Genomic DNA, 23,773 nt, shown 5'->3' with positions numbered 1-23,773 from the left:
TTCTCAACCACTGATGAAAATCAACTGAGAATATTTGAGCGCAAAATACTTGGAAGGAAGATATTTGGACCAACCCAATGCAGCGATGGTTCGTGGAGAATTAAAATGAACCACGAGCTGGATGAACTAATGCAGAGCGCAGATATTGTCAGATTTGTAAAGTCACAAAGACTAAACTGGCTTGGTCACCTAGAAAGAATGCCAGATAATCGAGCTGTAAAAGTAGTCCAGAAATGGAAGCCCCAAGGAAACAGAACAAGAGGAAGGCCTCGTAAAAGATGGATAGACGACGTAGAGAGGGATCTTAAAACCATGAACATCAGGCAGTGGCGAAGGAAAGTATCCGACAGGGCAGAATGGAAGAACATTGTTAAGCATGCCAAGACTCACAAAGGGTTGTAGCGCCATTAGAAGAAGAAGATATTTATATATATATATATATATATATATATATATATATATATATATATATATATATATATATACATATTAGAAATGATTATTTCGACCAAAAAATAATTTATAAATACGTCAAATTACTAACCTTAATAATTTATCAAAGAAATATTATTCTTCTTACTTTTCTTTTATTGTTATTTTTACATTTGAAATAATTTTAATTTTTTATCGTATAGCTGTAACGAACGTGCTTAAGACAATTTAATCTTGACATTCAATTTTTCAAATACTTCAATGTCATTTTTTATTTGCGAAATCTTTTAAATTCTGTAAGTGTTTTAAAATGTATTTGTACGCCATGTTTTGTAATGTTCAAATTGTTTTAGTTTACTCCTGAAGAAGCTGTTAAATAAATGGCGAAATATTGAGTAATTAAGAAAAAAGAAAGATTTTTATTACAGACCACTTTACCCGATAATTTGACGTATTTATATATATATATATATATATATATATATATATATATATATATATATATATATATATATACATATATATATATATATATATATATATATATATATATATATATATATATATATATACTTGACCGTTCTGCAATATCCAGAATCCATATTATAATCCTTTAATATAGACCGTATGTAGCTCCTCTTGTACAAGCCAGTACTCATTAAAACACAAACAATTAGTTGAAGCATCATTGAGCAGTACTTCAAAATCAATAAAAGTTACTAAATGATTGAGCATTATAATGTATGATCTTTAAATAATTTTTAACTTTAAAAACACTTATTCGAAATTACACTTTCACTTGTTTTTTTTTTCGGTTAATGGTTCTGCTTTGGTTATGAGATTTATCGACGGAATTTGTTCTGCGAAAAAAATATTCACTTACCTCTATGCCCTTCGACCTTATCGGTGGTTGAAAGAGAATATCCTTCAATTCTGCATCTGTCGTAATTCTGAAGGAATTGGGGATCCATTTACATTATTCTCGTACAAAGTGCACGAGAACTCATGTCCGGGGAACTTTGTTTGTAGGTTGTTTCTAGTTTTTCTGTACTAAAGATTGTAAGAACGACTCTCGCCGTTATTACCAACAACTTTTGTATCTGACCGAGTTTAGTTGACATTTTGATCCAGACTGTGGATATCATTTATTTTCAAATTTCGTTGTGCCTGCGTTAATGCGCTTGAGAATTGCTGATTTGTAATTGATATATTTTCACGTCTCTCTCGTATAACCTTGGTTTTCTGTTCATCTACTTTAGTGACGGAATTTGGAGGATGACCGACAACAGCGCTTAATTTGATTGTATTATGTTATAACCTCCAAATTTGCTGAGTTTTGTAGCAAATTTATAATATAATCCAGATTACTAATTGTTCGTTCAAGTTCTGTGATAATAGGTTTTGAAGCGTCTAATTGAATGTTTGCTATTTTGAGATCATATTTTCAAAGTTAAATGGCCTACCGTTGTAGCATTTGTAAATTCCTTGGTATATATTGAAATCCCTTCATATATGTATTAAAACACGTACTTAACACGAAGAATAATTTCAGTGTATTTTTATTTCCTTTCGTACAAGTTAAAACACCGAAAAAGTATTTCAATCCTTTTTGCGTCGCCGAGGTCGATAATAAACCATTTTAGAGTTTGTTTATATTTCACAGATGTGTATTTCCTCGGTATTCTTTGATTAGAGCCGCTTTAGGATATTTTGCGTTCCCCGTTTAAGTGTTTTGTTTATACCAAGTTGGGCGAATGAATTTTATAGATAATTCACTCTCGGTAAGGCCGGCGGCTGTTAAAGGCGTTCAGTTTTATTGGGGTCGGAATTTTTCGGAAAAGACATTTTCTTCTCAAATATTAACCAAATTAAATCAATTTTATTTAGGAAGGGCAGTTAGGGTTTGATCTATATCGTTCTTTACTCGTTTATTTTCAGTATAAGAAACCAATTCACGAAAGGTTCTTACCTAGGTAAATCGATATGTCGTGGAATGAAATTTTAGATTACCTATGTCGTTTTAATTCACCGTCGCGTCTGTTTGCCTTGAAAATCGTAGAAGACACAGATTTAGGTATTAACCTGAATCTAATAATATCTAAATCTTAAAACTGATCTATTGTCAAATCTGAATAAAATAACAAGTTAACTTGTTATTTTAGTCAACAGAGTTTAAGAATTATATTAAATCATTGTATTATATTTTATATGTTCCTCGCTAATAACTCGTAGACGATGCTGCTACTATATTACATATAGTAGAGTAATTTCAGTACGTAAAGTAAGATAATGTGTAAAAGAAAAACAAATACAAACTTTGGAATTTATAAGGAGTAAAGTTTTACAATTTTTTTATTTTTTTAGAAGTAATGAACATATTTAATGCTTAAATGTTGTTTTGAATGTAATCGTTATCATCTCAATAGCTATATATTCACAACTATAAATATATAATACATTTTTTATCACAAAAGTTTTAAATTTTTCTGAAGCATTAAAATTTTTAGTAATTATTGATCAAGAAACTTCAGTAGATATCCCTTGGTGGTAAGAACACCCCTACATTTCACATGTATTAAAAACCTTAAGGCCCATTGAAGCACCAATGGTTTGTCAAATATACTTTGGATAGACTGTGCAGGTAAAATATCTAAAAAAAAAAGTGTTAATTAGGTACTAGTTATTATAAGCTTATAACGAAATTATTACGAATACGAATCTTAAAATAAATATCAGACAACCTTGAAAGCATTTATACTGTTAAATCGTATCCGCGAACTAGGAATGGAAATATATATCAAACTAAACGAAAACAACACTAAATGTTTAGCTTGTTAATGTACTCTAATATCCAGTTGAAATCCCGCATTAATTGGAGTACTGATTGAAAGGGTTAACAAATTCACATACTTATTTATAACTTCGCCAATGAACAAGCAAAATTGCTTATATAAAAAAAGAAGAAGTTATATAATTGGTATAATGGACTAACTAAATCCGGACATACAAAACAAAATGTATTTTAAAAATAAAAAAACATTTATTTGCAATATCCGTCTCAATGTAGAAATGAAACAAATAAAGTAGACTCCCGTAAGTTCGGCCTCGGTTAGTTTGGTCTCCGCTTAGTCCGGCCTGTTCTCGGTAAACAAGTCTCAACTTGTTTACAGTATTGTACTATTTGACAATAACTGTTTCGCGTCGTACATTAAACTGTTTTTAAAATAAGTGAAACGCGTAAACGTAAGTACAAGTCAATGGAACAGAGACTACTAGCTCTGGAAAGATTGGACAAAGGTGAATCCGTGGGCAAAAGTACAGTCAACGACTGGCGGTGGAATTAAAACGGTAAACGTTCTACAAAAGCGTTCTGCACACTGAGAAAAGTAAAACACGAATTGGTGAAAGATGCTCTGTGGTTGTGGTTCTTTCAAGAACGTTAAGTTGACCAATCCTAAAAGAGAAGGCTATAATCTTGCACTCAAGCTTCAACCAGAAGAGGCGTTCTCGGCTAAAGAGGGATGGGTCTTTCGATGGAAAAAGAGAGACGGAATCCATTTTATTGGAGTTTGTGGTGAGAAGCTGTCAGCAGACCCAACAGCGGCCATCAATTTTTTTGCAAAATTTGTTAAAAATCATTTGTGACCAAAACTTGAGCCCAGAGCAAATATACAACATCGACGAGACTGGGTTAAAATTTTAAACTTCTGCCCGTCACACCCTTTGATACCCAGCAAGAAACATCTGCTGCAGGGTTTAAAGTCAGCAAAGAGAGGATAACGGTCGCCTTGTGTTCTCGGGACCCACAAATACCCCTATTTGTCATTGGCACAGCTGCAAAACCGAGAGCGTTTAAGAACATAAGCATAGAAACTCTCCCAGTGTATTATCGGTCGCAGAAATCAGGATGGATGGACACATATTTGTTCAGAGAATGGTTTGTGTGCGAATTTGTTCTGAAAGTGAAAAAACCTTTGACAAAATCAAAACTGTCCATGAAAGCACTTTACTTCTTAACAACGCGCCTACTTACCAGGAAGGTCTTCACTGTGACGATGAAAAAGAAATTAAACTGCAGTTTCTGTCACAAAATGTAACCAGTCATTGACAGCCAATGGACCAAGAGGTCATTGAGTGCTTCAAGAGAAAGTATGAAAACTGCTTTCTGAGGTTCTTTCCAAACTGGAGGCTGATGACAACTTAGACTTCTTAAAAGTGTTGAAGTCAGATAATATGAAGGATGATGTGAACATGTCAGCCAAGACAGACGATGAAATACCACCGTCGACATTAATTTGTAAAGTCTTGGAAAAAAAACTTTGGCTAAATATAAAAGATAAGATTGACCAAGCAAACAGAACAGCAAATGAGCCAAACATCATTCTTGTTAACGAACTTGATGACAATGCAGCTCTATTGTACGACCTTCAGCAATTACCGAACTGTGATCACATCGTTGGAAGATGTTTTGGAGTAGATCAACTTTGAAAAGGAGCTACACAACGAGGTTTTGAACGACGACGATATCGCCGAGTGTGTCATTCGCCAGGAAAATTTTTGTTACAGAATACTTAACTGACGGAGAAGTATCGAGTTGAGTCAACAAAAATAACAATTATTAAATAACAAAATAATTATTAAATTAAGTGTAGCGAGAACAAAATTTCTTGGATAAAAACAAACTCGGGTTTGGATCCAAATATGGCACATCAGACTATTCCATTTGATAGAAATAGTGAAGCTTTCACTATGCTGATAGCTAACGTCGGATAATTTCGATACGACACAAAAAGAATCGCATAATTTAAAATGTTTCGGTCATATATTATTGGGGGTTCCCTACATTTTTTATTAATTAAACATATAACTAGAAAAGAAGTAACAGAGATGAATACTAGACGGACAGATCATAGATAATGAGAAGTATAAATTATGCAATCCTACACTCAAGTAATGTTAAAACAAAAATAAAAACCAAAAGAATTAATGTTGCACTCGGTAGATTACCGACAGAACAGAAAAACTTACAGAAGGGCTTCAGAAGAAATTCTTTCAAAATGTCAATTTATCTTAAGAATTATTCTTTTCCTACATTTTGTTTCTTGTTTCATGTCTTCAACAGCGTTGGTTTGTTTTTAAAAGAAAAAGATGAACTTGACCGATTCAACTGTAACTAAAAGAAACGTATCTACTTTTTACAACAAATTAAATTTAATATTTTGTATTACCACCTCTAACTCTATAATTGCTTGCGTACGTTGGTTCATACCATCAATAAAATAACGGATATATTATTAAGGAATATTATAACATTCTTCTGAAGAGATGTCAGAAGCTTATTTTGTTAATAGTAATTTACTCTAGGTATTATTGACACACATTGCTGTCGCTCATTATCCTGCCTTAAATAAAACCATTGCTAATAAATTCAGTAAAAGGTATATTATAATAATATATCTGTGGGTCGTCAAAGATCCACCGATGATCACTAACTCCGTACTGGCCTCCCGATTTATTCCTATCTATATCATTATTGAACCTCCTCTATAACTGGGGACTGGAGTCTGCATACTCTTTTACAGCCTCTGAAGAACGTAAGCAAAAACTGGTTTCGTCAGTAAAATGCACACTATTCCAATGTACTAAATTCCAACGTAAATGAGCAAAAATAAGTAGGATGGGCAAATAATTTACAACAAAAATTTTAAAAAGTAAAGTAATTTTCTTAAAAGATTTTTTTTTAACACTGATAGTGGGGCATTAGACCAAATTATTTGCGATTTATTTCATCATATGCGTTTTAAAAACATTCCTGGTTCTGGTAAAGGAGGAAGGAGAAGATTCTGGGGGTGATATGCGATCTTCGGAGTTTTTTTAAGTAAAAACTTTTCCGTCAATTTATTAAGTAACGAACAAATGTATGGAACGCTAATTGCAGCTGAACAAGGTTATTGAAACAACATCTGAAAGTGACAGTTTTGAATAGAACGCATACAGGGAAATTGAAACTTTTTGTGATAAATGGAAAGTCTAAAATGGAAACACAAAATCAAATTGTAAAAATAAATAGCTAGTATTAAATTAACAAACTTATAATCTATATAAGAAACCAAGAATAGGCAAATTAAATAAGACTTCAATTCAACCCTCCAAAACCACACACCAAGATTAAAGGGTTAAAGGAATGATAAGGCATACACTGGACCTAGATATGGCTGCTGAGGAATTTCAAGAGGTTGTCATATCTGCGTTCGAAGGCAATGGCCCGGAGATAGTGAAGTATTATTCCAACATGAAAGTACCGTGGTGAGATAAATAACTTACAAATAAAAAAAACTGAAGTCAGGCCAAAAGATAAGGTGTGTGGGGTGGTTCAAGGACCCTCAAATAATAATGTATCAGATTAAAATTATTATTTTTGCAAAAAAAAATTTTAATAAAAAATCCGCAATAACATAAAAGCTATAATTACTTTTTAAATATCTACAAAAGATAGGTATGGATTCGTACACGAAACGTCTTCATTCAATCATTCAATAAAAGGATGAAGTAGCAAGTATTATTTCTTTTATTCTCCCCAACTTTTGACTGATAACCCTCCACTATCACATATACATATACATATATATATATATATATATATATATATATATATATATATATATATATATATATATATATATATATATATATATAAACAAACTACAAGCAAGAAATATACTGCTGTAAACTTACCAACTGCATCACTGTGTGTTAACAGTTTGATATCATGTTCTTTGCAAAACGTCTGCAGTGACGGAGGTACAACACAACAAGTTGCTAAGTTGATTTGGATAATACTGGGTTTGACTTTAGCCCACTGGTATAACTTTGTGAAAGTATTTTCTTCAACGTCGGCAATTCCTATTTGTTTAATTTGCTGTGTTTCTATCAAATCTTCTAATACTTTCCAAGCACTCTGAATTATATTTAAATCATCTTTTTTATCTTCGGATGGTTTTTGTTTAAAAGTTACGATAACGTCGTTAATCGCATTAACTTTCAATAATGATAGCGCTGAAAGCAAACCAAAATTAAATAAATCTAGATTAGATTAAAAATAGCTAAGTTAGTATTAATTTCTGTTTTAAAATTAATTTTAATTTAATAGTTTTACATTTTAATTTAATTCTATTACTTTAGTTATGCGGATATTGTGACCTTTAACATAAAAACAAATATACTTCTGAAACTTTATTCTTGTGGCAAGTTAAATAATGTTTTATAAACCACAATTGATTGAAATGATAATTACTTTGTACAATTGCTTTGATGATTCGATTTCGAATCCGGACCATCCACCGCAAATTATAAAAATTTGCAATGTAAAGAATAATTCTCATTACAATTAATTGTGGATTAGTCCCATATAAAATAATACTTAACAAATATAATAAGTGATCCTCCAGAGCGAATAATACTTTGACAGCATATTTTTCGCATTGCCTTTATATAGTCGATAGGGTCAAGCAAACCCTATCAATATAACCAAAGTTGTAGTAACTTCTGAATCACACATTATTTCTGGTTATTAAAAGACTAATTTTGTATATCCTTTATACCCATCCTACAAATTTAATCATGTGATACGTCCAGCGATAGTAACTACAGAATATTTTTTGCTAGCACAATCCCATAGTTGTATGTCATAACTCAAAACAGGCTTAAATATTTAATTGTCGAGTAGCATCTTTTTATTAGTGGATAATTTGGAGTCACGTCCAAACAACCAGCAACACATTTTTTTTATATTTGATTGACAGCTTTTGTCTTTTCTTTTTAACCTATGGTTTCCACCTGAATCGAAGGACACTTCCATGTGGAACACCAGCTCTTGTCTTTCTCAAATCAGAGTAAGCTTTTATGCCATATCCATAATCCTTTATGCCATACCTTACCAAAAGCTTGGACCATGTTCTGTAATACAGTGATGCAAACTTTTTTCGTCCAGTGCCATTTATGTATATGCTGTTGGTGATCCTATGTCTTGGTCAATAGTAGAATGGCTTTCTCTAAATCCAAATTGGTAAGATGAATTATATTTCTTTCCTCAATTATTGGCTTCAGTCCTTTTAGGAGCAGTTTTTCATAAAGCTGACATCACAGTAAGGGGTGACACATATAAGGTCTAGATGACAAGGTGGTTTGTCAGGTTTATGTATCATAATAACTTCCGCCACTTTGCGCAATATTGGAATACATTTCAGTCCATGAGCATTCAAAAGTTGGGTTAATTTTATAATAGCTTTTCTGCAGAACTGCTTTTAAATCTCATCAGTAATCAGATCGAAGTTAGGTGATTTTTTCAGGTTCATGTTTTTTGTCGTTCGTCATTTGTTTTAATTTGTTCTCAAAGTTCTTCTCCATCATGTGGTAGAAATGCATTTTCAGATGGTCTACAAATTTTGTTTATTACTGCGCGCCTCTAAACCAAGAAAAAACGATACAAAATGTTATCGAAGCCAGCACCATAGAACAAGAAACACCAGCAGTAAAAGGAAGATTCAGAGAAATTAGTAGCGAGCTGAAAAAACTAAGAAATAACAGGAGGTTCAGAGTTCGGATAGGGCCAACCCTGTCCGAAGCTGGAGCCACGGAGGCTGATGTGCCACAGGGAGCGATGTTGTCGACCTTCTATGCACTCCAACCGAACCCAGATCGTTGCTAAGTCTATACGCAGACGATACAGCGATCGCTGCTAGCAGTAGCAACCCAAATCTAGCAACAAAACACCAAGTTTTGCAAGCAACACAGGGTTGGGTTAATAAATCCAAGATCTGGGTTTCATTATTATTACTGACGTAAACATAAAAGGTTAAATAAACCTTATTTGTCTATATGTTTTCTGTTTTAAGTATTTTCACAAACTTTGAAGCAAATGAACATCGTCCAAAACGTGTTTACATAAACAAGAAACTACTTTAGAATCGAGAATTCCAGTCGTACCATTGGTGTTTGTGGTGAAGCAGTCACTACATTTGAGAATTAATATACACAAATAACTTCTAGTACAGCCTAAATTAAATCTTAAATGAAAATGTGAAATTTACAGGAGCACACTAGGCAAATATATTACAAAATGAATAAGGTATCAAGAATGAAATTAATCAAGATGATATTAATTTGGAAAGGGTACACTAACATTTTCATGTTCATCTGGACAAAAAACTGTTAATGGCAGTAGTAATAAAAATGAGAAATATGTAAATGTTTTGACTTCATTTGAACCACCTAAGGTTTCTGAAATCAACGTGAAAGTTCATAAAACTTTTAGTAACTTTTCATTTCTTTTTTTATTTCCACATTTAACCTTTTATATTTTTATCTGGATACAAAGTGTAAAAGATATAATTGCATTGTTAGAGTAACATATTAGTGTATAGTATATGTTCAAACCATTATTTGAAATTAAGGTGTCTAAGTGTATACTGGAGGTTTTAATATTATCAGTTTAACTCATTTTGTAATTTAAAATTTTTAATAATATTCTGTATTATTTTTAGTTTAAGACAGAATCACAGATTCTTAATAATGAACTATTAAATGGTCTTATAATTTGTACTTATAATAATCTATTTATTAAATCTCAATGGTTTTTCTTTTTTTTTTGTCAGCACAAGTGTTTAATTTATAATTGTTGTGTCGTTATCATCCAAAATTTGTCACCGATTAGTCAAGTCTACAGATAGAAACTTTGAAGTACAGAAATTGGTATTTTTTATACACTGTAAAGAAATAATTGTGAAACTTTGGGTTAAATGGAAAATTTAATGAGGTTTTTGTTGATTCTGTTGATGACCCTGTATAATTATTGTTTAATAATCGCGGTCGGGCAAACGACTTTTTTTTTTTTTTATTAACATTTAAGATTTTTACAATCTGTTTTGCAGTGAAAACAATAAGTAAAATTTTTTGTCTTTACATGACAGAGAGATGTAAGGTCCAGTGACCAAATCATCACGACACAAATTGGCTTTTTACCGGTAGGATGCGCACATACACTGATACGCGAGCGCTAAAAGCGGCACTGATCACAATGGCTGGGTGCTGTTGAAGGCGTAACTCCCACTGCTGTAGGCTCTGTCAGGATCGGTGAGGTAGGTCCAAGGGGTCATGTCGCTTCAATCTCTTCGCTTGTTGGTTGTTGAGAAGATTGTGTGCCAGGGTATTAGGATGCACCCGCAACCTGTTTTGATATTGTTCAGAAGTTTTTTTGCACTCTTCAGAGACGGTTAGTACCTGAAAATCTCTATGTATTGCATCATTCTGGATATACCAAGGTGCATTAGCGATTGTTCTCAGAGTTTTGGATTGGAATCTTTGTATTATCATAATATTAGATTTGCTAGCTGAACCCCAGAGCTGTGAGCCATATGTCCAAATGGGTTTTATTATTGTATTGTATATCAGCAGCTTGTTGTCAATCGATAGGTGAGAGTTTTTTCCCAACATCCAGTAAAGTTTTCTGTATAAAATTCCCAATTGAAGCCTTTTCGTCCATATATGTTTGGTCCAAGTTAGACGTTTGTCAAGGTGAATACCTAAGTATTTTACGTCATGCTTTTGGGGCAAAGGATGTCCATTGAGGTTAACTTGTGGACATGTACCTCTTCTTAGAGTGAATGTAATTTGTGTGGATTTTGAGGGGTTTACTCTAATTCTCCAGAGTTTAAGCCATTCATTTGTTTTGTTCAGATGTAGTTGCAGTCTCTCTGATGCTATTATTGGGTTGCTATGAGAGGCCAAGAAAGCAGTATCATCTGCGAATGTTGCAAGCGTTAGGTTATTGCTTATTGGCAAGTCAGCCGTATATATCAGGTACAGAATCGGTCCGAGCACACTACCCTGAGGTACACCAGATAGGATGGGGTAGAGTTTTGTATAGGCTTCACTATATTTTACCAGATATCTCCTTTCTGTAAGGTATGATTGAAGCAGTTTAAAGTAAGGCTGAGGTAAATTTCTCTTTAATTTGTACAGAAGTCCTGTATGCCACACCTTGTCAAAAGCTTGAGAGGCGTCTAAAAAGGCTGCAGTACAGTATTGCTTGTTCTCGAGACTACTTCTTATTGTTGTGTATAGTCTGTGAACTTGTTCGATTGTACCATGTTGGTTACGAAAACCGAATTGATGGTCAGGTATGAGACACTTTTCGTCCAATATTGGTTTGATTTTTCTTTAATTTGTATAGAAGTCCTGTATGCCACACCTTGTCAAAAGCTTGAGAGGCGTCTAAAAAGGCTGCAGTACAGTACTGCTTGTTCTCGAGACTACTTCTTATTGTTGTGTATAGTCTGTTAACTTGTTCGATTGTACCATGTTGGTTACGAAAACCGAATTGATGGTCAGGTATGAGACACTTTTCGTCCAATATTGGTTTGATTTTTCGTAGCAGAAGTTTTTCGAAGACCTTAGAGATGATTGGGAGTAGACTAATCGGTCGGTATGAGTTGACATCTTTTGGATCTTTACCAGGTTTTTGAATGAGTATAATCTGTGCCACTTTCCATTGCAGAGGGAAGTAATGCAGACTAAGCAAAGCATTGAAGATCATAGTGATTATTCTGCAAGAGTCATTGGTTAGTTCCTGGAGGATCTTACCCGTTATGAGGTCGAATCCCGGAGCCTTATTGGGTTGTATCTCATTATTTATTATCTGTTTTACTTCTTTAATATTAAACTTGGTGATTGGTAGATCCATTTGATATGGAGCCTCAAGAAAAGAATTAAATGGTTCTTCTTGTTCTAATGGCACTACTCTGTTAAATGGACCAAATATTGTAGAAAGATGTTCAGTGAATGTCTCAGATTTTTCTGTGTCTGTTCTTGCCCATTTACCTTTGACATTTTTTAGAGGAAGTATGGCGTCTTGTGGACCTTTTACCTTTCTCGTCGCCTTCCATAGAGAATAATTGGTGTCTTTGGACGGAGTCAAATTTTCTAAGTAAGTTTGGATCCCCCTGTTTTTCTCTTCTTTTAATAGATTTTTAAGTCTTCTGGTAATTCTGTTTAAATTTTGTTTGTCAATAGGAGCGTGTGTGTTTTGCCACTTTTTCCTAAGTTTTCTTTTCTCATCGATCAGGTTTTTTGCACTTTGCGAACAGTTTATGCTTTCCTTCCATGTTGTTTGTTCAGGAGTAGAAATCCAACCTGCCTTTTGTATGGAGGTAGTAAGTTGTTGTACCGCATTTTCAATTTGTAATTCTGTTTTAAGTGGCAAGTTCGTTGGTATTTGTTCTGCTAGTGCGCTTCGGAATATTTTCCAATTTGTTTGATTATTGGTTAGGACTGGATGCTTATTTCTGAGTATGATTTTGGAGTCTAGGTCAATTAGGATGGGAGAATGATCTGAAGAGAGGTCCCAGCATGATTCTATTGCTAAATAGTTAAGAGAGATACCTTTAATCACACAGAAGTCTAAGAGATCTGGTGTTTTATTTGAATCTGTAGGCCAATAAGTTGGTTCTCCTGTAGATATGTGTTGTAGGTTGTTTCCTGTTATTGACTTCAGCAGTTGTCTACCCCTTGTTGTAATTACCCTAGAGCCCCAGTGATGATGTTTACAGTTAAAGTCTCTTCCTGCTATGAATTTGTGTCCAAGAGAACTGAAATAGGTGCTAAAGTTGTTTTCGTTGATTGGTTGACCAGTAGGACAGTAGACCGCAGATAAGGTAAGGTTGTCTAGCCAGTCTTCGATGACAATGCTAGTTGATTGCAGGTACTTTTCACTGAGCTTATTTAACTCATGGTGTTTTATATTAGATTTGATAATGATAGCTGTGCCACCGTGTGCATTGTCATTTGGATGTTTTGTGTAGTGGACAATGTATTTTGGAATTTTGATATAGTTTTTGTCTGTTAGATGACCTTCTTATACAAGCATAACATCAATTTTCTTCTCGTCGAGGAAAATTTTAATTTCTTGGATGTGGTGCGTTAGGCCATTTGAGTTCCAGACGGCTATTTTAAGTCTGTGTTGCATTAGTGCATTTTGGAAATCATAGTCATAAGAAGATTAAGCATAGTGTCCATTCTCTCTACTAGTTTTGTCATCAGGTTTTCAAGGTTGGCAATTTTCGTTGAATGGTTTGAGCCGACATTAGTTTATTGATTTGTGATTTCATCCGCTTGACTATTTCCTGAAGTTTTTTGAGCGTAAGAAACACCCGGGGTTACTCTTTGACTATTGGTTTCATAGGTGTCTGTTCTGTGGGTCTCTTGATGTCGTTTGCCCGACCGCGACCGGTTTAGTGTCACATACATGGTACTTTTTTGCTTATTTTCCTGGTCTATAATATTCGCTAATAATAAATTAATTAATATATAATAAATAACAATTAATTAATACACGATAATAAATTACTTTTTTTCGATGGCTCTATATTATAGCATTACTTGTTTAAATAATAGTGATTTGTCATTCAAATTTATTAAAAATATGATATATCTTCAATTTTATTCTATTATAAACCAAGGTTACTAAGTTTTTATGTAAAGTTATTGTGTAATAGTTAAATAACAAAAAATAGTATCAAAAAGGTATAAACAAGGAAAAATACGTATACGTGATCAGTGATATATATCAAATTACATAGAGTACATACAGAAAAATCAATTTGTGAGCAATAATATGAAATAATAGAACTAATACATCTATATAATTTATAGTCATTATTGTTATTGTATTGTGTGACACTACGTTACGTAGTAATACTCTAAAATAAATAAATTCCACATTATATTCAATCTTAAGTACTGTTACGTCATGTATGATTCATTTAGTTTATGAAATAATATACAAAACATGTGTTGTCATTCCGTGTACCTTGTCGTAATATATGACGAAGCTATTAATAAATGTTACATGTATAAATCAGAATTGCAAATATTTTTAATTGTATTAGCACAAATTAAAGTTTAATATTTGTAAATCAAAAGAAACGGAATCGATTATCTGGTACGAAAAATTTCGTTATCTTAAAAACAATAAAAGGGCTAGAAAGTTACGATATTTCTACAGGTTCTTGATAATATGTTCGACGAAAACGAAAACTATTATTACAATAATATATATAACTATATTCATTGTTTACCTTGTCTGTGGCAGCCGCTATGGATCGACAGTTTTTATGAGCTCGATGATTTTCATTTATTTAAAAAAATAGATCAAAGAATTTGTATTAAATTTTACGTAAAAAATGAAATATAAAGTGAAACAAAATATGTGAAATATTAGCAAAGGCCTATGGTAAACATGATATGAAAAAACAAGTGTTTACGAGTGGTATAAGCGTTTCTAAGATGGCCGTGGAGACGTTTAAGATGATGAAGGACATCAAGAACCGATGAAAACGTAAAAAAAGTGACAGAAATGGTTATGAACGACCGCCGAATCACAAGAGAGAAATCGTTGATGAAGTGGGCATATCAATTGGCTCATACCATGACATTTCTTCAAACGTTTTGGGTATGAAAGGCGTGTCAGCAAAATTTGTTCCAAAATTGTTGAATTTTGAACAACAACAGCGGCGAATTGAAGTTGTCCAGGAGTCACTAAATGACGTAAACGACGATCCAGATTTACTCAAAATGTTTATAACAGGTGACGAAACATGGGTTTATGGGTATGACGTCGAAACTAAGGTTCAATCGTCCCAGTGAAGGCATTCTAGTTAGCCAAGACCAAAAAACGCTCGACAAGTGCGGTCGAACGTGAAGGTAATGCTCACTGCGTTGTTTGATTTTAATGGCATATTGCACCATAAATTTTTGCTATGATGTCAAACGGTCAATAAAGAGTTCTACCTACAAGTTCAACGTCGTTTGCGTGAAGCAATCCGAAAAAAGGACCGGATTTGTGGCCAATTTTTGGCCAAAAACAATACTGTAATGATGCCCCAGCCTCCATATTCGCCAGACGTGGCTCCGTGTGACTTTTTCCTATTTACAAAAATTAAGAAAACTTTAATGGGCCGTCGTTTCACAAGCATAGATGACATTAAAAGCACATCGCTGATAGAACTAAAGGCTATACCAAAGATCGAGTTTGAGAAGTGTTTCAAAGATTAGCAGATGCGGACTACTTTGAAGGGAATAACATTAATATAGACAAATAAATAAATATTTTTTTCAAAAAACAGAAATACTGGGTATTTTTTGAACACACCTCATTAATTACCATCTTAAATATTTATGTAACATACAATAATTATTGTATAGTAATTACTATTTAAATGGGAATAAGCCACAATTAAAGGTTAAAGTACGTTTATTGACGTTTCAATTTCCACTTCGGAAATCGTTCTCAAAATATAAACATTAGTAAATTAAACAAATTTTGTTTGTAAAAAAAATTGTTTAATTTACTAATGTTTGTATTTTGAGAACGATTTCCGAAGTGGAAATTGAAACGTCAATAAACGTACTTTAACCTTTAATTGTGGCTTATTCCCATTTAAATAGTAATTACTTTAAAATGCCACAAGAAAATAGCTTCAGAACAAAATTATTGTATACATACACAATCATTATAATTGTGTGTTTTTATATTGTCAGAAAGAACGCCGAAATTATAAGCTTTGGCAACATTGCCAACCGAATAATTACACAACAAAAGACATGTGTCATAATTAAAGCATTGGATGTTATTATAAAATGGAGTAAAAACTTCTACTAATACTCAGTAGTTGCTGTTGGCTGCAATTTGTAAGTCTGGCTTTCTATTGAGTCTCTTTGCGGTGAACCCCATCAACAGCAATTTTGGCAGAAATTATAATGACTGTTGGTATTTTTGATTGCATAAGTTCTCTTCCAAATAAAATTACCTCCAAACCCGATCGTGTTCTCAATTTTCTTTTAAAAAAGTGTGCGTACACTGTTACCATGCCATTATGTACATACTTTATTTAATAGCTCATTACAGTCATCTTTATTTTCTGATGTTTGGAAAGAGGGTTTTGTTGTGCCGATACTCAAATGTGGCCAGAAAGAAAACATTGAAAATTATTTAAGTAATCCTAAATTTTCCAATTGTTTGATAGCTAAGCTAAAATGGTTTTTGTGCAAAAAATGGACAACTATGAATTTAGTTTGCTATAAGTCTAAGTTTAAGAAGCAAATCGAGGGCCAAAAGCAGGTGGATGCTATTTATACCAATTTCAGTAAAGCATTTGATTGTGTTGATTATCAAATCTTGCAAAATTGCTTGCTGTAGGTTTTCATGTTCAGTTTGTTGAATGGGCCAACAATTCATTGTCAGGTTGCACTCAAAAAAGAGTTAAGGTTGCTGGTAATCTTTGAGTCAAAAATGGTCACCTCAGGTGTTCCTCCAAAAGGACACACATCACTATTTTTTTTGTTTCAACATATTCGTTAATGATATTGCAAGCTGTTTTTTAAGTAGTCAGTGTTTATTGTTCGCTGATGACTTGAAATTCTGGATGATTGTTCATAATTTTAGAGAAAAAGCTGATCTTGATTGTTTATACAATTGGAGTAGTAGGAATGATCTGCATTTAAAAATAATAGGTGTTGCTATATCAGTTTTACTCAAGAGGTGAACATGACTGATAAAAGTTATTTCATTGATGAGCATCCACTTAAGTATGTCTTTTCTCCATTAAAAAAGACTTGCAACTCAATTAGTTTATTGTTGCATTGTAAAATCTATCTTGGAATATTGTTGTGTCTCTATGTTATATTGACACATTAGAGGCTATTCAACATAGGGATACTGTGCATTTAGAACTCATAATGTTATTTTAAATTATGATTATACTAATATTGAGCAACTATAGTCCATTGGCGCAGCTTTGGAATATTTTGACAGATTCGTTGTAGGAAACACACAACACAAAAATTTCTACCTCTGAATGTTACTAGCTCAAATTAATAAACCTACTGCATGCTTTCTGACTTCTTTTATCAAAAGAAGAAGCATAATCGTGATTAATGAGAGTGTTTATTCATTAATTTTCCTTAAAAACGTTTTATTTGTAAATAATAATCTATAAAATTTCAAAAATAAACATTTGTTTTATTTTCAAATACTGTCAGAAAAAATTTAGCCAAAGTGGAAAAAATAAATACCTAATTTGCTAGATAGTTGGGACTAGAATCAGTGAATCAAGTACACTATCATTACCACTACTTAGCATTCAGTGGGTTATTTCAATTGCTGCTTTTATTTTTAAAATTATAAATAGTCTTTTCCACTACACTTGTATTCTGAATGAAATCAGATTTAATGTTCCTAATTTAGGTTTGTGCCATATAACTACTTTTTATCAAACATATTATGATGGTAATATGTTATACAGTAGACTCCCTCTATAACGAGAACTGAAGTGGCAGACTAATTACCTCCTTATAAGCTGATCTCGTTATATCAAAAAACAATAATACTGTGCATACATATGAATATGTAGTTTTCTAAAATATTAACCTCCTATAGTGAAGTCATTCGGAGCAATATAAGATGCTAAATATTGTTTGAATGGCATTTTTGAAAAAAAGTTATTTACTTTTATTGTCCATGATATATGTTAAAACAAAAAATCTGTATTCTGTAAATCTGTATAGCTAAAGCATATTTTCAAGGATAACATAAACTATTGCTTCTGCAATTGGAGGAAATCTGTCATTTTTGACTGCTTTAAATTGTCCAGTATTCTATCTATCATATTTTCTAAAGATGTGAAACAGTTGTATGCTTCTTCATTTGCGTTTTGTCTTTGGATAAAGTTTCTGACAACGTTTAAAAAACTTTCCACATCTTGTCTATTAGGACCTTCTTATTATTAGGTGCGAATGGTCAACTCCCTACAATGACACTTTCCGAAGAAGTTTATTGCGGGCGGCAGTTAAAAAAAAAGGTATTTATTTATAGCCACGGCCGGGCCAAAAATGTAAAAAAACACGTTTTTCGATCTTATTTTCTCTCGTTATAACGAAATTTGCCTCGCTATAGAGGGTTATAGTTCAATAGAAATTTCACGGGACATCTATTGTACCTCGTTATAAGCGAAAACTCGTAATAACCGTGTTCGTTATAGAGGGAGTTATACTGTACATATATGAGATTTTTTAAATAACTCAGTGGTGGACTTATTTATCAGTTTAAGTCAACTTAGTAGGTCTCTTGAAAAGTGAAACATCTATTATGTAATAGATTTGTCTAATTCTGTTAATGTTTTTAAGTTTGCTAGTCTATATTCAGTTGTTCTTTCATAAGTTTATTATTTCTGTCTAGACTTATGATTTCTGGAGCCTGAATTTTTCTTTATTGTATTTTACTTTATGGGGTTATCCCATTGATAAATAAATAAATAAGCATGACCAAATGATCTTAAACTATGCTCTCTCATTTTGGCATCAATCAGTGCTACCCCTAGACTTCCTCTCCTCTAATATACTCTAATTTTCTCTACTAACTAATTTTCGCTTCAGTTTCATTGGGATTTTTTTGTCACACAACACCCCCCATTTGTTTCCTTCAACTTCATTCAATCCTAGTTCTACTGCATGCATCTCCATTTATTTCCCCATTACTCTGTAATAGCAATCCTAGATACTTAAAACTATTACTTTTCACAATTATTTTACCATCCAAAGATATCATTTTATTTGTAGTAACTCCATCTTTAAATGAACATTCTAAATACTCTGTTTTTGTCCTACTAAGTTTTAAACCTTTTTCCTCAAGAGCTTATCTCTACTGTTCCAGTTTTTGTTCCAAAACCTTTTTAAAATTTCCTACTAACCATACATCATTAGCATAAATTAAGCACCAGTGAATGTTACCCTATAGTTTGGCTATTATCTGATCTAACACAAATGAGAATAAATAAGGACTAAGCACCAAGTACTGGTGCAATCCTACTTTCACATGAAATTTATCAGTCTCTTATACACAATCTTAGTCTCTTGTCAATCTTTAAATATTCACTAGAACTCCTTTTTTATTGAGGGCCCACCATTAAATTTCTCGAGGGACCCTATTTAATAAATACCATATGAACATTTGTTTCGTTTTTCCTGTATTTTTCCAATAACTGTCTTATAATGAAAATTGCATCTGTAGTTGATCTGCCTTGCATAAAGCTAAACTTATTATAGGATATTTTGGTTTCTTCACATATTTAGTCTATAAACGACACTCTCCCATATTTTCATGGTGTGACTAAATAGTTTTATGGCCATATTGTTTGTACATTGTTGTATATCTTCCTTGTTTTTGTAAACAGGTACTAATATACTGCTTCTTCATTCGTCTAACATTTGTCACACTTCCATTATTATTATAATTTAGGTATTTACTATACTATTAATAATATTTTATTTTTATTAGTTTTTAATATTTTTGTATAAAACTTACCTTTTTCAATAGCTTCAGTCAGTAATACTTGATCATCAGTATTCAAGAAAACCTTGAAACCAATTTTTAAATCTGACAGTTCATGCTCACTTATTTTAAGGTTGTCCTGAGGTCTGCTTATTACAACTTGTTGATCAGGTTGTAACTGCAAGCTACCATTATTGCCAAATTCCTTCAAGGTAAAGTTTATGGCTTCCACCAGCTACAAATATATTATGATTAGACAAGTAGATACATAATGAAATAATTGTAATAAAAGGATTCCTCCAACCTCATTTGAAAACTCAAATACTATTAAGTATCAGAATTAATACAGATTATAAATATTATCTATATAATATAACAAACTCCAAATTCCTTTATACATACATAGGCTATAAGCTGACCAATGTTTATTTCGAGGAGTTTTATTTCAGGGGTGAAGTAAGGCAATGCATTAATTATAAACTATAAATTGAACAGTAATTAAAACAAGATATTGGCCTGTTGAAATTTCATAAAATGGTATATACACCAGGTAAACCAATTCATGACATAATATTACAAATGTAAAAAGTTACTATCACTATGCTTCAAATGAATAAAACTATTTGGATATATAACATGCAATTGAGAAAATATACACACAAAGTTTGATCAAAAATTAGCATTTGTACCAGTTTTATTTATTATATTTGATCACTTTTACAAAACTTGTTAGGTATTTTGGACCAGAAGCAAGTTTTAAAGTGCTTAATTAAGTAACTCTAATTTGATCTAAGGATTCCATTGGAATCAAATCATTAGCAACATGTAATGCATTTCTCATTTATAAAATGTACTTAAATAAGATATGGAACCACACCAACAGTAAATAGGACAACAATCTAATAAACAATAAACCAATATCTACACAAGAATAAATAAAAAAAGGGCCCGAAAAGAATTTCCACAAAACCAAAAATATTATCGTTTATTCTAATTTATACTCTAGGTTTTAAAAACTTACCTCTTCTGAAGTATTCTGATTAGGTTTTTTTGTAATATCATTAATGGATAATAAATTTCCAGTATTGACTATAATTTTGTTAAGATTAGTGAAATCAATATTTTTTGCCATAGTAGTATGCACAGTTTTCAAAATAAAAGTGATATACAAATTACAAACAAGTAATTTAAAATGTATAACCTAAAAGGTCTATATTCTTTGCTAAAAGATTTGCCAAGATTGTTGATAAAAATCGGAACCTTAATCTGGCTGTCGTAGCTGGTATATACTATATACTAGTGAATAAAAGTGCTAGTCATTGATAAATTGAGATAACTTTAATGTCAATTAAAACCACAAGCCAACACTGCATTTACTTAGATAATAATAATATAACAGATAAATAATGTTCCCAAGGTAAAACTAGTTTTACTTATTGGTTATAATTATTTACAAGAGAATAGATTTAAAAAAAAAACACAGAACACGGAATGAAATAGCACATGAAACATGATAGAAAAGACTAATAATTATGTCTAAGGTTACTTTAATCGGAATGAACCCTAATAAGAAAACGCATATCCATCTAGTATTGTCATCAGATGCCACCAATCACGCATCTCGATGTGCATCGCCCTTCCTTCTGGAACATATAATTAAATCTAATTGGTTGAGAAATGAAAAGGTTTCATATAAAAGTTAATTTATCTTTAAATATGGGACATTTTCGGATCTCGAGTCAGTTGTGATCATAGCACACTACCACCTAGCATTGAAACTTCCGTGTTAAGGAATAAAACAATGATTGGCGCATCACCTAGTGATCGGGCGCATAACTATATATACATGGCGCTAAATTCAAAAGTTTAGTAATATTACCTAGGATTGTGAACTCATTTTAAAGTAAAGGAAAATCGATATAATCCTAAAATAACAAGAAAAATCCTTATCCTATACGATAATAAATATTTTTCGTATACTTTTTGGGTTTTCTTGTTATGTTGGGACTATATTTATTTTCCATTACATTAAAATGCCAAAGTGGTTAAAAAAATTACAGAATAAAATATAGAATAAAATCTTTATTTATAAAAATGTTACAAGAAATGTTATATGTGTTACAAGAAATATTAATAATACAAGCCATGTGTAGTATAATTTAGTTTTCTTAATGTTGTGACAAGAACGGGTCAGTATTTAAATAATTGTTTTGTCATTCTTATCAAGTTTTATGTGAATAAAAGCCTAATTCTGCAAAAGACATTTTACTACAATTTTATTCGCATAAATTTACAATGGGGAAGTACTTTAGACCAGATAAACTAGAGGCTGGTCCAAACTGTCAAACTTCCACCAAAGAATTCAAACATTAGTAAGTATATAACATTCAAGAATTTTTTAGAAAGCAATGAATCTAAAGATAAATCCCTAGAAGGTAAAGATAAGTACATGCTTTTAAAAAATTAATCTACGATTACATAAGCGAAGCAATCAATCTGGAAAACCAATTGCTTTTTTCACACATACCCTCACAGATTCTGAATAAAAACATTATGCAATTGAAAAAAAAGCAAATGAGTTGAAGTATTTAAAAAAAATGCAGACATTATCTGGTAGAAAAGCAATTCTAACCAATTACAGATTAAATCACTATTTGGTTTATATAGAATGACGGTATATATCAAATCTAACAAGGAGAACTAGCTTTACTTCACAAGAATTTATTAATTATCTACACTCTAAAGGAATATATTCAAGTAGAACAACACCATATAATCATGAAGAAAATGGTTAAGTCGAAAAATACAATGAGTTATATGGAAATTGGTGAATCTAGCATAGAAAACCAAAAATTTAGAATTCACTTAATGGAAAACTGCTTTACCATGTGCTCTGCACTATATAAGAAGTTTACTGTTGAATTGTTATATTATTGAATCAAGATAATGATGAAGGTCCAAATAACACACTAGAGAATTCCACTACTAAATAAATACCAGATGAGACAGAAAATTTACCTGTTCAAAAACCTGATGATAATGATGAACCAAGATTGGAAAATTCAGATTTTCATTCTAGCTGTAAATCAGCTGGAGCTAAAAATAAACCAAAATAGTTGCAATATTTTGTTCAAAAATAGGGACGGGTGAATGTAGTATAATTTAGTGTTCTAAATGTTGTGACAGGAACTTGTCAGTATTTAAATATTTTTTTTGTAATTCTAATGTCAAATTAAAGCCTAATAAGCAACAGACAGCCATCAGACATTCTGAGTTTTTTGTAGTACTTTCATCCTAATGCAATAACACACACTATCAGTGGTCAGTGAAAACTCTTACAGTCTGGCGTTCTACTCACAGAAAGAGAGAACTCAAGGACCCTGCTAAGTTGGAAACAGAACAATTAAATGATTTAGTTCTAGAAAGAAGTTTATATACATTTATACTCATACTATATGTTATATATTTATATGATAATACTTTTATTCTTATAATCAGAATCATAATATGAGTTCCAGAAAAATATTCTGGTTATCAACAAAATTATGATTTTGATTAGATTAGCAAAATATTGCTTCTTGCAAAAAGAAAACCCAAGAATGAGGAATAACCGAATGATAGCAAATAGAAAAAACGAACAAAAAAAAAGAACAATGGATAAGGTAAATAATTTATTTCTAAGGTATGCTTAAAGTTTTCACCCAGAATGTAAGCTTTGCTAAAACCTGATATAGTAACTTTATTTGCTCAGTATAAACTCCAAACAACAGAGGATAATGTTTTTATGCCTGAAATGACAAACACAATTACAATTAACAGATTTTTTCACCAGTATGTCATCTTAAGATCAGACATCCCATCCCTGTCATCAACAGAATAGGAAAGATCCCTGTCAACACATTCAAATTTATTTATTCATAACTCTGAACGCCTTACCGCTGTCTATGTGGATGCAGGCTA

At 32.0% G+C, this 23,773-nt stretch overlaps 1 protein-coding gene across 1 annotated transcript; it reads right to left on the bottom strand.

Moving 5' to 3' along the window:
- Positions 1 to 2,741: 2,741 nt before the first annotated feature.
- LOC140439679 (glutamate--cysteine ligase regulatory subunit-like) lies at positions 2,742 to 21,021 on the bottom strand. The gene is made up of 4 exons (XM_072529749.1): positions 20,835 to 21,021; positions 19,847 to 20,048; positions 7,168 to 7,488; positions 2,742 to 3,082 (listed from the first exon to the last, which is right to left on the bottom strand). Exons 1-4 carry the CDS (start codon positions 20,943 to 20,945, stop codon positions 2,943 to 2,945), a joined length of 774 nt encoding a protein of 257 aa, XP_072385850.1. The 5' UTR covers positions 20,946 to 21,021; the 3' UTR covers positions 2,742 to 2,942.
- Positions 21,022 to 23,773: the final 2,752 nt, after the last annotated feature.

This window comes from Diabrotica undecimpunctata, chromosome 4 (assembly GCF_040954645.1).
Source record: "Diabrotica undecimpunctata isolate CICGRU chromosome 4, icDiaUnde3, whole genome shotgun sequence".
Taxonomy (NCBI): Eukaryota; Metazoa; Arthropoda; class Insecta; order Coleoptera; family Chrysomelidae; genus Diabrotica; species Diabrotica undecimpunctata.
The sequence above is the reverse complement of the archived record's forward strand: the minus strand, read 5'-3'. Positions and strand labels throughout refer to the sequence as shown.